Here is a 17,878-nt window from a genome sequence, read left to right on the forward strand (position 1 = left end):
AAACGCTGGCGAAGCTGCCTTCTTCGTATCTCACCGTCACTTGCTTTTCTTTTTATTCAGTTTTATTGAGTGTTCCTGCCAGTCCCCGCATGTTGCTGTATGCTTTTTCTTTTGTACTCCAGGACAGGCAGAGGAAAGAATGGTAAAGACCTGTAACTTCGGCGCTATATGCAATCATCTGACACTCCCCATCTGCCCGTGTCGTTCAAACACAGGAACATATATTGGTGTAAAAGTATAACAAAAGTGCACTTTTATTCAAGTGCACTTTTTCCATCGCCTTTTCCTGTAAGAAGCAATGTACACACTTCTCTCTATGCTGTGGTTTCTATTACACACCTGAAAGAAAGAGACAATACATGTGAAAATATCCAGCATACAGCAACATGCGGGACTGGCAGGAACACTCAATAAAACTGAATAAAAAGAAAATCAAGTGACGGAGAGATACGAAGAAGGCAGCTTCGCCAGCGCCTGTGTGTCAGAACCGGTGGGGGCGTTAGTATGCATCGTGGTACAACGCAGAGCTATAGCGCGTCTGTATTCTGTTTCTTGCTTTCTTTTTTCTTCGGTTATACAGATAGTTTTGAATAAAAGTGCACTTGTTTTGTTTGCGAAATGAAGTGTCTGCGTGCACTTTTCGTGGCATTACACGTGTATTTTTTGAGCATGCCCGCTTGAGCAGTATAAAAGTATTGAAAAGTATAACAAAACAACGGGCAGATGGGGAGTGTCTGATGATTGCATATAGCGCCGAACTTACTGCTCTTTACCATTCTCTCCTCTGCGTGCCCTGGAGTATAAAAGAAACAGAATACAGACGCGCTATAGCTCTGTGCTGTACCACGATGCATACTAACGCCCCCCCACCCGGTTCTGACACACAGACGTTGGCGAAGCTGCCTTCTTCGTATCTCACCGTCACTTGATTTTCTTTTTATTCAGTTTTATTGAGTGTTCCTGCCAGTCCTCGCATGTTGCTGTATGCTGGATATGTTCATATGTATTGTCTCTTTCTTTCAGGTGTGTAATAGAAACCACAGCATAGAGAGAAGTGTGTACACTGCTTCTTACAGAAAAAGGCGATGGAAAAAGTGCACTTGAATAAAAGTGCACTTTTGTTACACTTTTACACCAATATATGTTCCTGTGTTTGAACGACACGGGCAGATGGGGAGTGTCTGATGATTGCATATAGCGCCGAAGTTACAGGTCTTTACCATTCTTTCCTCTGCCTGTCCTGGAGTACAAAAGAAAAAGCACACAGCAACATGCGGGGACTGGCAGGAACACTCAATAAAACGAAAAGCAAGTGACGGTGAGATACGAAGAAGGCAGCTTCGCCAGCGTTTGTGTGTCAGAACCATGGGTAGCGTTAGTATGCATCGTGGTACACTGCAGAGCTATAGCGCGTCTTAGTGAAAACAGCCGTGTCAGATGGGGTTGTATGGATTGATTCTGAACGCGACTGAGAGAGTGAAAAGTGAATAAAAAAAAAAGCTAACCTTTACAAAGATCATAAATTGCACCGGCTGTTACAGACTGAAATCAAATGTATGCATTTATTCTAAAACAGTAAGACTAAGAGCAGTTTACTTCTCAAAACGGAGGGGCGCAGGATCGAACCCGTCACCCCTTGATTCGCAAGCGGGAGCTGAATCTATTGAACCACGGAGTCAGTTACAGTAAACTGGTGTCAATGTCGCATGTTAAGGCGGCTTTTTGTTTCTGCAGTTATATGTTTGAATAAAAGTGCAATTGTGTTATTCTTGTGAAAATGTTTCTTTGCTATTTGGACTTCAGGCTTCATACATTATATAGTTTATGCCTACATTTTGTCATCTACTACTAGAATATAAAAAAAGTTTCTGTTTTAACAATGTGTTGACACAGATTACTGTAGAAACGGAACAGACATGAAATGCGTGTGTTCCAAACAACGATCTATTATTTCCACTCTAAAACTCCACTTCACTCCCAGATACTCAATCAAGGCATGAGCTGAGAGAAGTTCGTGCACGTTCTAAATTGGTGGGGGATGGAATAGCTGGCTGCTCCTAGCTTCTCTTTATCAGCACATTTATAAGACAAAGGACGCTGGTGGAGAGGTGTGAAGGGATTTAAGAAGCAGTTTAAGGTGGGACGGAATTACGAGTTTTTTCGTAGGCTCTGGTAATTCTAGTGTTAAACAATGTCAAACAAGTGTCTTTTATTATTCTTCAGTTTCACAAATGCAATCTATGATTACCTTTGATAAACAGCCAGTGAAAGGCTGAAGGTTACTGACCAAAAGAACATTTAAACAAGTTAACAGAGTTAACTCTGTACCAAAACGAAATATAACTGGCTTCAAAAATGGAAACCTTCAAAATAAATATAGTGTCAAACGTGGTATAAACTAAAATTAGTGAGGATAACAGCGGGAGAAAAAAGTACAAATACAATAAACAAAGATAATAAATAGTGTGGTCTTTAGCCGGCTTGTTATCCCGATCAATACCCCCAGGCCGCCAGATGGAGCCCTCCCTGCAGTATGGAGGTGCCCCGAAGACCAGCAGGGAGTCATGGACTATGTAGTTTTTATACACGACCCTACTGTATACAACAGGGGCCGCAAGAGGGAGCTGCAGGGAGGACTGAAGACTCATTTGTGCTCTATAACCCGGAAGTGCGTCAAAGCAAGAGCGACATGCTTCCGGGGTGAGAAGAAGGACTTGTACCTGACCCGGAAGTGATAAAGAATCACATGGACTGGGGATTGGAAACACTTCTGGGTCAGGGAGGATAAAAGGACTCTGGGAGCTCCCAGACGGCGAGCTGAGCTGGGTGGTAGGAGGGCAACGCGTCTGGGAGTGGTGGATTGGTTATTGTGATTGTTATGAGTATATTTATGAGTATTGTGGAGGAGAGGGTGCTTTGTGCACTGTGGAAGATTTATAAAGTCAACTGTTGGACTTTTTCCTGGTGTCTGGAGCCTTGGACAAGGGTTCAAGGGAGCGATACAGCCCTAATCTGTCACAATAGATAATTTGGCTATCCTAATAAGTTAGCATCTAGCATGATTTCCTCACCTTGTCTCCCTTTTTCTCTTGCACAACAAAAATATCCTCCATGTTTAATTTTGCCTCTAGTATCTGCTCCTTGCCAACTCTTTGTAGGCTCTTTCTCTTTATGAATAGATGATCAGCCAACTCTTGGAAACCTGCCCTTAGCATCCTCAGGGAATTGCTCCAATTTCCCCCACTTTATCTCTTACATGTGCCTTAAGTAAATTATTTCAAGGGCATCTAGCATTATCATGGTTTAAATTCTCTCTGGCTGTGCCCTTCTTCCTATACTGGAATGTAGGTTTGTATTCCCTCTGTCAGCAGGGATTTTCTTGAACCACCTATCATGTGCCACTCTACTACTCCATCACATTACCTATTAGTCTGATGCCGAGGTGTGGTTCTCTGGCTTTGCACTGCACAGTCATCAGAATGTTGTCAAGAAATTTCTACTTGGCTCTGCCTTGCGGAACATGTTAATCTGTTCCTAAGATATTGTTTGGTTTCTGGTTGAAAAGGCAGGCCTTCCACTATACTTTGGTATTCTCATTATTATCATTTTATTTATCTACAGCATGTGAAAGGTGGTTTATAAATAATGTATTATTAAAATGAAGCTGCACCATAACAACTCACAAAAACAGGGATTGTTGTGGAGTTTATCAACTAATGTCAACGTGGTTCGTTGGGGATTAACAAAGTATATCAAATCCAAAAATCCAAAAAATAGTCACTCAGTATGACAGGTGCTTATTAATGAGATGTTACATCACCACTGTCCAGTCCTTTTAAATTATACCTCATAACAAGCTATTGTCCTAGTATCAGTGTAATATTGATATTAGAACATTACAGATGAGAACAGGCAATTGAGCCCAGCAAAACTCATCAGATATGTGGAACTGATGCATTATTAACATTATAAATGTGCTTATTACAAAGATACCTTACATTATTTGTCAATAAACATAAAAATAATTCTAATCACACATATTGTTAATCAAGACAAGATAATCAGAACTTAATACAACCATTTATAAACAATTCCAACCAATAATTTATAAAGGATATTCCAACCTTTTTTTTTTTTTTTTACAGAGACTTTGCTGATAAATGGAAAATAGTCTAGGCTGCTACACTTTCAAGTACTGGTCTACCCAAGAATAAGGAGCAGCGATTAATAATGTCTACACGTCAGGTCATCTAACTAATCAACATGGCACCACCACCTGTTTAATAAATAAAGTAAAATGGCCACATTTGGATTTTATGAGCTTAACTACACATTCTTTTCTTGCTTCCTTCTTTGTGTCTGTGTGTTTTCTTTTTTAACCTAACATCAAGAATAGTTGCTTCCTCATAAAATCTTCAGTGACCACTTTACATGCTGAATTCCAAGAACCTTTGGAAGTGACGATGTTTACACTGCAAACATACTTGTTGCCAAAAAACTTTTAAAACCATCTGGCAACATGAAAATCATGCTTGTTTAATTACTGTAGTTTTTGATTCACAACATGTTGACCAAATGCTCAGAAACGTAGCTTGCCTTTGCTTTAGTGAGTTATGAAATGCTGGCTGTGCAAAAAAGACATTTTTTCCAAAGTCCAGAGATTCTTTTGACATCAAAATGCACAGTTAGATGTGAATGCTGAACCACTGACATGACAAAAGAAATTAATTTCCTCCATGTGATAGATAAAGAGAAGCCATAACAAACAGATGTTGTATTCAACACAGCAATACAAGAATTACAGTCATTTAACAAGTATTAAGGCAAAACACAAGCTCTCTACAGGCCGAAGTCTTACTCTTATCTTAGCACAAAGATCGAGGAAAATACTCAATGAACCATTTTTCCATTTAACACAACAGATATTGAATTTCAAGAATGTTGAAATCTTTCAGTGTTTCTACATTTCACAACACTGCACATTTACTCACTAACAGGAAGCTGCAATGTGATTCAGCCAGGATGGAAAAAGTTCTGGCACTTATTAAACTTTTGTTTCAACTCTTGATGACTGAGGCCGCATTACAATAACTCTATATGCAGAACCTTTCAAAATTAACTGGCTGTCAGGGATCTTAAATTCTGTGTTTTATATAAATACATGCAAGTGTTAATACAGAAAAACAAAAAAAAACAACACAAAGCAAAAAAAGGCCTTGAACTTCCTCCCCTTACTTCATGCAAATCCATTATCGGCTTACAGAAGACAATAAAAGCCAAACCAGAAAAAAGCTGAATGTTTATTTTGAGTTGAGAATCACAATATACAGGCTCATTAAAACACTAAGCAATTATGCTCAAAACAATTTTAGGATGCACTTTGATAGGCTTAAAGAAATACTCCATCTAAAAATTGTTTTTTTACAAGTTATTTAGCCCGTGTAGTTTGCTGTGATGGACAAGAAAAACATTTTATCTCATGTTTTCATGCAGATTGGAGACAACAAAGATTCTGATATATAACATTGGACTTCAGCAAACATGTCCGTTAAAAAATCTTGCGATACTTCATCCATTTGTATGTTTACAACATCCCATTTTTAGTAAAATAATGTAAAATGAAACCCCTCTGGAAACAAATTTTCTAGTGAATGTAAACTGAACATGCTCAAACAAGAATGAGCATTTGAACTGGAGACCTGCCTCCCCGCCGCATTCATTGGTCAGGAGTCCATCCCAGTAACAACTTATTTATTGGCACATTATGTGATATCAGCAAAAAGCATGCACTGCAGACGCTTAGCTCATGCAAAGTAAAGATTACAAGCTACAGTAAGAGAGAGAGTGGAAACATCAGGAAGAGTATGCCTCAAACTTGTGCATATCTGAGATGCTTTAACAAGCAAAACATCAATTCACCCACGTAGTTTCACAGACTGCTGCTAAATAATCCCAAGGTACCGTATTCTAGTTGTGGTTTACCATCTATGAATATGAATATGCAAATCAAATTGTCATTCACTTCAAAAGGGGTTTCATTATCATTCAAGAAAGAGTTTTCCACATTTACTATTATTGCAGGCACTGCAACAATGTTTGTCCAGCCAAGAAGAGTTTAAACAGAGTTTCTCGATCAATCGATCGATAGATAGATATTAATCCAAAGGGGAAATTCACAATTCAAATCACTATTCACCCATGTTAGCAGTGAAGTACCATGGTGGGCACTAGAGCCAAATGTGAAATATGCCAAAGAAAAGAGAAAGTGATCATGTATAGCAGGCACCTCTCTGCAGCTGTACCAATAAACCCCAGCAGTACAGAGTATAACACAATAGAGGAGGACAAACATCATACAATAAAAGAGGATGTCACACATCTGGTGGTAATTTAGCTCGGATTCACAAGATGGCAGTTTATACTAACGCCTCTTCTCCTCCTTCCTCTATAGACCAAATGATTAACCACACAACCACCTCTGATGTCACTTCCGGTGTTGATCTCCCTGGACCGTATTTCATAGGAAGTGTTGACATCTTTGTTTGTCTAAACTAAGATTTGTGTCATAAGGGACTTTTTTTTTTTTTTTTTTGCTGAAAAGCCTTAAAAGATTCTGCCTTAATAATATATGGATTTGCTTTGTCATCTATACTCTTTGTCTTTTGTCTTGGCCTTTTTTGCAAGGAGAACAGACCAACAGACACAAAAATGGAAGTGGTAAATTGTTATGATAATATGAACCATTCTGATTCTCTAATTTGGTGACTAATAAAAAGTCGATAAGTGCTTAAATGTATTATTTCTGATCCAAAGGCTTCCCAATGTTGTTTTTAGTCTGGAGTGGTTATACTTAAATATTAGTGCTGGGCAGCAATTAAAATTTTTAATCACAATTAATCGCATGATTGTCTGCAATTAATTGCAATTAATCGCATGATTGGCTGCAATTATTTGCGATTAATCGCAGACAATCACAATAATCACATTGTTATTATGTGCAAAATTCAATAATGAACTCAAAAGTAGTGTATTGCATGTATTTGCTTTGCACACACTTTCAACAAATAAGATGCTTTTTAACAGCAGTATTCTCTTTACATAGTAGCAGTTAAAATATTTCTTGTAAATCTCAACTTAAACATTAACGCAATCAAATCAAATATAAAACCAAAGCTATCTGCCACTGCTAGGGCATTAATGTTTTATCTAGTTTGTTATAGAAAAACAAGTTACCCTCAGAGCCCAGAGCCACGATCACATTATAACAAGGACCTTCCAAGCAACAGCAAGTTAACATTTCTAAATCTGTTTTCTTTTTTTATCCGAACAGATACCAGGAGAAACATTTTCTTTTATAAGGGAGCAGCATAAACAGTCTATGTTCAGTAGCAACTCTTTGAAGGCTAATATTTTTTCCAAAAAACTTGCAATGGTTTCACACATGAATCAACACAAAACATCTGTTGCTGCCTGTTGTGCCTGCTGTCAGTGCCTGTTTGCAGTTTGCGAACACAGCAGCTTTGTGGGGGTGGGGGGGTGGAGTGAAAGCCAGCAGGAATGCACGGTGGGCTGGCTGCCTGGATGTCTTAGTGAGACAAAATATGGTTTGTACTTCCTGTCATCGGAAGTGTCTGTCCTCCCAGGTGAACATTGCCATAGGTGCTTCAGCTACACGAACATGTTCAGCACCACGATCAGCTGGGGACCGATCAGCTGATGTCGGTACCTCACTTTCGTTTTTGATCTACATCTCCAGATCACTTGCATCAAAATTGGAGTCCAACAAATCAGAGTCTGATTCAGTGATAATACGAAAAAAGTCATCCATGGATTATTTTGCTTTGAGCATTCACTTTGGTATCTCTCCACATTCTATTTTAGAAGCTCTTTGCTACTTATGCATGCACAGGGAATCGAGGTCAAATCAACAAAGCTAACTTTTCCTTCTAGCAAAAGGACATTGAAAACTGCTGTAAACAAGAAGATCACTGATTTTTTATCAATCGCTAGCGAGGCTGAGGCTTTCAAAATAATAACAAAAACTGTTAATGCGTAATAAAAATATTGTTGCATTAATCATTCAATGTGTTAACAAGATAATAATGTGTTAACTTGCCCAGCCCTAACAAATATATTGGAAAATTTTATTTGTACAAAAAAGGAAACTCTAGTTCTTACCAAATCATAAGTCAAATCTACAGCATTCAGCAGACAGCTTGTGAGTATTTCCACCACTGCCTGCAGCCTGTCCTGGGTATGACGTCACACTTTATCCAGCCCTGCAAATGGTCCCCCAACTTGCAGGAAAAAGTGTATGATTGGAACTCCAGCCACTGTAAAAAATTAATGCAGCTCCGAAACAGTACACAGGACTCCTTTCTGCTCTCTGTGGGAGTACCTCTGCTGCAGCTGTCCAGAGGAAGCCTGCTTGCATTATGAAGGGGATGGGAGAAAGCTCTCTGGAGTCTCATCTCTGGAAGAGTCGAAACAGCCAGAGAACCAATGAGATCAGGCCTGTTGAGGATCAGAATTGGTGTGGTGCTAAGGCAGTACTTGGGTCCTAATTTGATGTGGACAATCTGAGTAGGCATTTGGAATGTCTTGACTCTCCAGTATGACAACCTTCTTCCTCTGCTGTCAGATGAGCTACATAAACTCCACATTCCAATGGTGGCAACTCTCTGAGGTACGCAGACCTGGGACTGGCCAGATCTCTGTAGATGGGTAAACCATTTATTGTTCTGGTCGCTCTGATGGCTGTCATATTCAGGAAGTAGCTGTTACTGTGGCAGATTGGCTCCTCCTGAAGGTGTTTGATGTCACTCCTTTGAACAAGCATATTATAAGATTCAGATTAAGGCACTCTCTGAGTGCCCTGTCTATTGTATTGGCATATGCGCTGACCACAATGAATGATGTCTCGGTGAGAGAAACTTTCTATTTGCAGCTTTGCTCGGTGGTTGATGGGGGCCCACGAGGCGACACTCCTCTGGTCATGGATGACTTCAATGTGATCGCTGGCTGAGAAGATTGTGTCAGTCCCCATTTCTTTGGCGAAGTGGTGAAAGTGGCTCCATGTTCCTTATCTGTGCAAAAGGCCAGGAGCTGCAGATCACTGGATCCAGGTTCCAGCGCCCTAAGCTGCGTTGTTGGACTTGGTACTTCAATACTGGTGGTGTGGTGAAAGAGATCGACTATCATCGTTATGGGCAGACACTGGAAGCTCCTACAGAATTTCAGTGTCTACAGAAGTCCTCAGTTTGTGAATTCTGACCACAGGCTTTTTGTTGCTACTCTGGACTTGGCCAGACTCCAAGATCAGGCTATTCCTAATAAGTATGCATGTAGTTTGTGTGAGGAACTTGCAGGCTTGGGTTAGACTGCCAATCCTAATATGAAGTGGGAGACCTTCCATGATGAGGTTGTGTTCATGTTTCCGGTGTTCCCAGAAGGAGGCGTTTCATCTCGCAGGGCACCCTGGATATTATCAAGAGGAGTCAGAGTGCACAGCTTGATGGCAATTCAAGTCTGTACTGGGAACTGAGAAGGATGACTGCGAGGGCTCTGGGGGCAGAAAAGGATGCATTTGTTAGAGGAATCTTTGAGCAAGTGACACGCCATCTATGGTCTAGTGACCCATGTCTTGCTTACAGAGGAATCAAAGCATTACACTCATTCAAATCTGCTCCTCTGAGAGTCACAGTCAAAGCGGGTGATAGACCAGTTCTTATGGATGATGCTGCAGTTGTGACCCACTGGGCTAGCTACTGATCCTCCAGCTAGGATGTGTGACATTTCTGAGTCCACAGTTCTTGAGGCTGATCTTCTAATAAAATGTTAACCACCCATTCTCACTGAGATTGCACAGGTGGTGAACCAGCTGAGGGTAGGGAAGGCTGCAGGAATCTGTGGTATCTGGGGTGAACTTCTCCAGGCTAGTGGTAATCCTGCCCTCCTGGCATTTCTAGCAATCTTTGCTTCCATTTGAGAAACGGGTTAAATCCCTACTGACTGGAAAACGGGACTTGTCGTCCCTGTCTGAAAAGGGAAGGGTGATCGCCTGGTTTGCGACAACTACAGGGGAATTACAATGCCCTCTGTGCCGGGTAAGGTCCTTGCTAGGGTCTGCTTCAGTAGGATCTGTGATCTTGCATGAAGCTCCAGACTGAGGGCAATTGATGGTCATTTTGTATTTCTTCCACTTCCAAATAATCGCACCAACAGTTGCCACCTTCTCACTAAGCTTCTTGCTGATGGTCTTGTAGCCCATTCCAGACTTGTGCATGTCTACAATCTTGTCCCAGATGTCCTTTGACAGATCTTTGGTCTTGCCCATGGTGGTGGAGAGGTTGGAATGGAAGAAATTGACTCTGTGGACAGATGTGCTTTATACACAAAACAAGTTGAGATCGGGAGTATCTGTAATTGATTGATTGATTGATTTATTGATTGTAATCTGACAATCTGTGGGAACCAGAACTCTGGCTGGGTTGTAGGGAAGCAAATACTTATTTCACTCAATGACATACAAATCAATTTATAACTTTTATGTAATGTGTTTTTTTCTGGATTTTTGGTTGATAGTCTCTCTCTCTCCATTAAAAAGAAACTACCATAAAATTACATGACTGTTCATTTCTTTGCATGTGATCAATCTTTCAATTTCAGCAGGGAATCAAATAATTATTTCCCCCACTGTATAAGATGTAATTAATAAAACACATTCTCTTATTTAATTTATATGATTCTTGTATGTCGTATGTTTACATATTTACCCCCTGGATGCTTTCAAAATATAATTGATATGTAATTCTGAACTGACACTGATGAACAGAAAAAGAGTTTTTAATGTCAAGTGAAAAATTATCTCTGTAGAGTGGTCTAAATCAATTACAAATAGTAACACTTGCACCAAATGGGTCCCCCGTAGACAGAACACAAAGAAGATGGGCATTGTACATAGTTTACAAAATTTTGTTTGATCTGTTCTTATCTGCACAGTGCTTAAAATGCTGAGTTCAATCAATGGGAAACATAAATGTGTCTATAAATGTCAAAACTTGCAGTGTATACTGCTTTTGATCTAAGCTCTCCAAAACCTTGGAACTGTACAAGGTTACAGAACAAGTGTTTCATTCAAATCTGACTGAAGTTACCTTATCTGCTACAGGGCAAAGTTACATATATACCCAAAATTCCTATTCTTCCTACTAAATACTTGTTTAATTTCAAAAGAATAAAATTTCACATTAGGAAAAGCAAAAATGTATCTACAGCAGAAATGTTTTATTCATGTACAACTGTATATAACATTTTTAAGAGTAAGAAGTACCTGTGAACTAATAATATTAGCCCCCTTGAGTAAATATTGTATACAGAAAAATGAACTCAAGTTATTTATACTGTTCTTCGGATACATCCAATTAACCCACAGCACTATAACCAAGGCCCATTATTTAGGAAAATTCCTGTGCAACACTAGGTACTGCAGCTAGTATATAACCTTTAAATGTTACTGCTTTTTCACCACTCAGATTTTCCAGTTGTTTAACCATGACAAAAAGGAAGAATGTGAATTAGTGTGCCTGTTGATTACCTAATACACAAGATAGCAATTTACTTTTACTTCTCCTCTGTTAGCCAACGTGACTACTTACAAAAAAACAAGATCTTCAATTATTTGCATGTTTGTGTTTGACTAGGATTTCTGGAAGCCTGCTTTGGCTGTATGCATATGTGAAAATGTGAATTAAAGTATAGACCTGACTTCTCACAAAACTCGACTTAATTCAACACAGGGCATTGAGGAATAAACTTTTGGATTAGAGTAATTCAAGTCTTTAACTCTCTTGAACCCCAAACTTGATTCATAAATCTTCAAGTTTGTTTTTAAACTACAGCTCAAATTTAGGGAAGTCTATGCCAACACTATGGCAGACAACACGATATGCAGGAAACTGTACTTGGATTAGTGAGAAGTGTGTTTTGCCAAATGCAGCCAAAGAAATGTACTGATCATTTTGAAAAGGCTCTTAAAAAATAAAAAAATAAAAAAATAAAAATCACAATTTTAACTCTGCTAAAATAAAATGTAAAATTGGTCATGTTATAGCGATTGATATGTAAAGAAACTAGCTGATATTTATTTGCGGTGTTATGTTTAAAGTTTAGCATTTAAAAAGCCATAAATATGCTATATCATAGCTGTAAATGTACAAATTAAACTGACATTTAAAATAAACACAAAAATAATAGGTGAAGTATGCATGTAATAAAAAAGATTAATGCACAGTATAGATTTCTTTTGTCAGGGTATTAGATCATATAACAAAGCACTTTACTGAATTTATGCAATACTACTTTAACATTTAGATGAATGTATCCTGGCTGAAATTTCAAAAGCCTTGCACAAGCCACCTTAACACTACACAAAGTAAGATACCATTTTGGTGCTGTGGATGGAAACATGTAACAAAATTGGGTTAAAAAAAAAAAAAAAAAAATCTGTTCCATGCTGCCCTCTAGACTAAAATAACAACAGTTTCCTACTACACAGTTATAATATTTGATGTAATATCTGAAGAGTTTTAAATATCTGATAACTATCTTTATCGTATTATAGTCCAGACAATGCTAGTGTGGAAAAGAAGACAATCAGATCTGGGAAGTAATGTCTAATATTCTAAGTGTGTCCCTTTTTTAGAAAAAAAAAATAGATTAACCAAAACAACTGCAGTTGCATTTTTGGTCAGAACAATAAACAACCTAAACAAAATTTGATTCCTTGTTTAGAAATTATTATTAATTATTACAAATGATAAATAAAGAACAACAACAAATATAAAATGTCAAAATGTTTGTAAAAGAGAATGCAGTTCTTGTTTTCTTCAATTCTACTTAAAAATTAAAACTATTAATTATTTCAGATTGTATCTTTTGTGTATTGTAAAGGTCACAGGTCCAAACTGCCATGCTGTTAGTAGATCTACTATTTCAGTTACATTTTCTGCATGTAAACAAAGGAAAAAAGTTTCTTACCCCAACTGGTCGTGGTTGCCCTCTAAGAAATTTCTGGACAGGGTCATCTACTTTATGAGAAGGTTGTGTGGACTGTGAAGCAGACACTGCTTTTTGTGGATAAACTTGGGTGACAACAACCAGATCACTTCTAGCGACCTGAGACATCTTCTTTAACTATTAAAATCTCTGAGAAAAAAAATAAAAATATATAATTAATAATTACTTATGTTTAACTAGGGTTGCAACTAATGATTATTTTGGTAGTCGACTAATCGTTCAATTTATTTTTCGAATAGTCACGATTATTTCATGTCTGACTATTTAGATGCCTGCGACCTGTGGTTGCACATCCTGTTCTGGGCTCCAGCGCATGTCTTACCTCATCTGCTCACGTCTGTCAACCTGTGAATGTCACCCTGATGTCTCTGCATTAACACGATTAAAATTAATAGTAATCAAATAAAAATAACCAGTGAAACATATGAATTTGAAAATAATCAGATGTTTTTATATTTGTGTGACCATCACAATAAAAAAGAAATACATTAAACAATACAAACTAAAGTGCACGTAGTCTTTAAACAAAAAAGTGCATTTAACTTAACCAAAAAATACATTGTTAAAACTGAAACGTTTTTCATAGTTTAGTAATTAATGACAAATTGTAGACATAAACTATATAACGTGTAAAGCCTGAAGTGCAAAGATCAAATAAACACTTTCACAATAGTTTCAAGGATGATACAATAGCTTCCGTGGTGCAGTGGTAGGAATTGCTTGACTTATAATCAAGAGTCCCCCGGTTCGATCCTGACTGCCTTGTATATTTACTGTTTTGAGTAGTGAGTTGCTCTTATTGTTAATATTATACAATAAACACATACATTTGATATGCGTCTATAACAGCCACTGTATTAAACGTATAGTACTTGTAAAAGTTACCCTTTTTTTCACTTTTATTCTCTCAGTCACGATCACGATACATACTACCGCCCCCCAGGGATCTGACGCTGTTACTTTTTATCTGAAACTGGGAATAACTGTAGATGTGACTGGTGTTTTGAGACAATTGAATTGGAAATTCTCTGATCTGGATGGATAAAAGCGACACACAAACGCTGGCGAATCTGCCTTATTCGTATCTCATTGTCACTGGATTTTTTTTTATTCAATTTTATTGAGTGTTACTGCTTACCCTGAATTAGTATGTGCCTTAAGGCCCGTGATGTCAAAGCCGCACTGACAAAAAAACAGAGACATAGGTATATATGATATTTGAAATTATTCATTTTACGACCTTATAGTACATTTCGGAAAACATTGTGCAACATTATTCATATTCATTTGCGTTCCTTCTTGCGGTTGTAATCAATGGCCGCGTTATTTTTAACCCCCGATCTTGCCCAGTCTGCACAGGTCTCCAGGACATGCAGAGGAAGGAAATGTTCCTCTGCAAGGTGAGCCATGAACGCTCTTCTTTTCTCAGTGGACCCCGTACACGGCTTGCACAGTACAGTACATGTGCTTTTGTTGCCGCCAGGTCAAGCTTATTAAAGCACAATCAACCAGCCACCTGGTATTTTCTCAGTCTCGTTTATGCTCTCCCTCCCCTCCTGATCTGACCCTAATTAACTACCTAACAGCGCCAGCATAAATTCTCAAGAGATGGCGGCATCACATCTCCAAGATGCTTTTGTTTCAGATGCTCATGCATCGTGGCAGTGCTGCCGTGAAAAGAAAGTTCCGCTTTACATAATCTGCATTTAACTTTTTTCTTTTTCGGTGAAGTGCTCCCACACTTTAGAATGTTTATTTCAATTTTTTTCCATCTATTTCCCCCTCCTCTATCCGACTCGCCATTGCAAACCACGTTTATTTTTCTCTACATTCTTCTTCTCCTCAGACGTTCTTTGTTGGTAGGACTGTATGCAGTCTTGACAAACAATAACAAACGAGACTGCTTGCAGACGTTCATGTAGTGCATTGCAGTTATAAAAACCAATGTGGTTCTTTGTGACTGGAGCCTCTATTGGAGGTTCTGTTTATGATGCATCGACAAGAAAAAATCCACATCGATGATTCTTTGTAGTCGACATCGTCGATTACGTCGACTAATCGTTGCATCCCTACATTCAACCCAATCCAGATTCAAGGGTTTGTTTTAAATGCTTGAAAGACAAATGGAAAGAGTAAGAAATGCCAAATATATTTGAGCAACCAAAGACTTTAGTGTAAATAAATAAAATACCAAATTTGTCACTTCTCCCCAGTGTAATGACTTATCAGAGACAGAGAAATTGCCTCAGAATTGAAAGTTCCCAACAGCACAGTAGCCTTCGTAATTCTTAAATAGAATAAGTTTTCCTAGACACCCATTACTGCAACACTGTACTGATCTGGGCTTTATAACAGAGTGGTCAGAGAGAAGTCTCTCCTCTGTAAGAGAGGCATAAAAGCCCTCCTGGAGTTTGCATAAAAGTACCTAGAGGTATCTCAAACTATTAGAAAAAATATTCTCTGGTCTGATTAAAACTATGTCAGCATCTGGAGGAAACAAGGCATTGCTCATTACCCGTGAAATACCTTTCCAATGGTGACCTGGTTGTGGCAGCATTATGAAAGCCTGCTGGGAAATTGCAAATAAGCACCAAAGGACTCTCATACCATGAGAAACAAGATTTGTTTGATGTGATGAGACCAAGACTGAATTGTCTGGCCTCAATTTTAAACATCATGTCTTGAGGAAACCAAGCGCTGCTCATTACCTATCCAACAGCATTCCAATAGTGTGGCATGGTGGCGGCAGCATCACGCCCAGAGACTGTGAGATTAATCAAAACTTAAAGAAAAATGAATGGAGCAAAATACAGAGATATCCTTAATTAAAAACCTGCTCCAGACCACTCTAGACTCCAGATTAGGCTGAATGTTCACCTTCCAACAGGACAATGACTCTATGCACAAAACAAAGGCAATACATGTGTTGCTTAGAACAACTCTAGGAATGTCCTTGGGTTGCCCAGGCAGAGCCCAGAACTGAAACCAATCAAAGATCTTTGTAAAGATCTGTAAATAGCTATCCACCAATGGTCTACATCCCACCTGACAGAGCTTGAGGGGATCTACATTGAAGAATGTCAGAACATCCCCAAATCCAGGTGTACAAAGCTTCCTGCATCATATCAAAAATGATTTCTGGTCGCAATCACTGCCAAAGGTGCTTTACTTACTAAGTACTAAGGGAAGGGTCTAAATACTTGCGTCAATGTTATTTTTCAGTTATTTTATTTTTAACAATTTGTAAAAAAAAAATTAGAAATTTTGTTTCACATTGAGGGTTGCTTAATAAGGGAAAAATGAATTGAAATGATTTTATCATAAGGCTGTAGTATAACAAAATGTGAAAACGTGGTCTGAAAACTCTTTTTAAATGTACTCTATATTGGCATTTGAAATACTGTACTATAAATAGAGATGGCAAAAATATTTTGTTGTTGGGACCTCAGTCAGCTGCTTTGAAAAATACAAGAAATGTAATCGAAGGCTTGAATTTCATATGTGACAGAGACAGGAATTACCCCCAGTGCAACAACAAATGGGGTGATTTTACCATAGTGTTAATAAAAAATGATATGATCATCATGGACTACCTGATTTATCAAAACATGAACATACTAAGTTTATTCGCTGACATTTTAACTCTAGTAAATTGATGATAACAATGCATGAAAAATCCAAAAATACCATTTTCGTAAAGAAATAACTTTGACTTGAAAAATAAAGTTCTCATTTTTCAGTTAATGAAGGGTACTATTTAATGGTCAAGTCCAAGGATTTCAAATTTCACATGTCACACACCTGATGATTTAATTATAAACAATCTGGTGTGTGACACACTAATAAACAAACAAGTATTAATTTGGTTTAAAAAAAAAAAAACTTACTAAGTATGCCAGTTCTGTAGCCTCACCAATTGTAAGTCTCTGATAGTGTTGTCAAAAACATCCAAAGTATCAATAGTATCAATTAGATAATGTATAAAACAGTTTCAGTTTCAATTTTTTACGGTATCGATTTTACGTACCCCGATTCTAGTATGCAATGACGTCGTGCAAATTGCGGCATCAGAGTGTTAAAAACGTTATTATGAAGATGGCGTCTTTAGCAGCATCAGTGCTTTCTCCATCACATTTAATTGGCAAAGAGTACATCTGCTGTGGCGTCTGGAAATACCTTGGCTTTGTGCCAAATGAAGATGGTAAACCCAAAGATTCATGCAAACCTGGTTGCAAATTGTGTTACTGCACAATACAGACCAAGGGGGAAGATGCTACCAACGCTGTACAGACACTTTCAAGAGATAGTTGTTACATTTTTAATTAAGGAAATAAGTATGTGCCTGTTGCATTTGAAGTAAAGATGTGACTTTTTTAGTTTGAGTGTTTCCCAGATTAAAACGATAATCTGCAATTATTTTACCCGCCGGTAGCATTCAATCCCATACAATCTTTTGAGATTGTGCAGATTGGCGCTGTAAATGTTTAAAGTTGTGCAATAAAAGTGATGAATGCGTGCTCTGTTCCTAAGTGCTTTGCAAGTTGATGATAATTGGGTTGTACTGTGATCCCCTCCACGTAGTGCCAAGAAGGCCAAGCAGCTGGGGTACCACTCTATTTGCCAAAGACTGTGAATAGACTGCCACAGCATGCGGCAACAATATAATTAGTCTTCAAAGAGTCAAATAAAATATACATAAAGAATGACCTAAGACAGAGGTCCCTCTTCAAGCACCAAACAACCATCAAAGAAAAGCAAAACTGATCTCTAAGGACTGTTAACAAATATACATGTGGAAAAG

The 17,878-nt window shown here is 38.2% G+C and overlaps 1 protein-coding gene across 1 annotated transcript in view; it reads right to left on the reverse strand.

Moving 5' to 3' along the window:
- Positions 1 to 17,878, reverse strand: part of LOC120527697 (membrane-spanning 4-domains subfamily A member 4A-like) — a 61,723-nt gene that overhangs the window by 16,255 nt on the left and 27,590 nt on the right. The window contains exon 2 of the mRNA XM_039751417.1: positions 13,039 to 13,206. Within this exon, the coding sequence (XP_039607351.1) occupies positions 13,039 to 13,185 (147 nt within the window). The 5' untranslated portion in view covers positions 13,186 to 13,206. The remainder of the gene's footprint in view (positions 1 to 13,038; positions 13,207 to 17,878) is intronic.

Source organism: Polypterus senegalus, chromosome 1 (genome assembly GCF_016835505.1).
Source record: "Polypterus senegalus isolate Bchr_013 chromosome 1, ASM1683550v1, whole genome shotgun sequence".
Lineage (NCBI taxonomy): Eukaryota > Metazoa > Chordata > Cladistia > Polypteriformes > Polypteridae > Polypterus > Polypterus senegalus.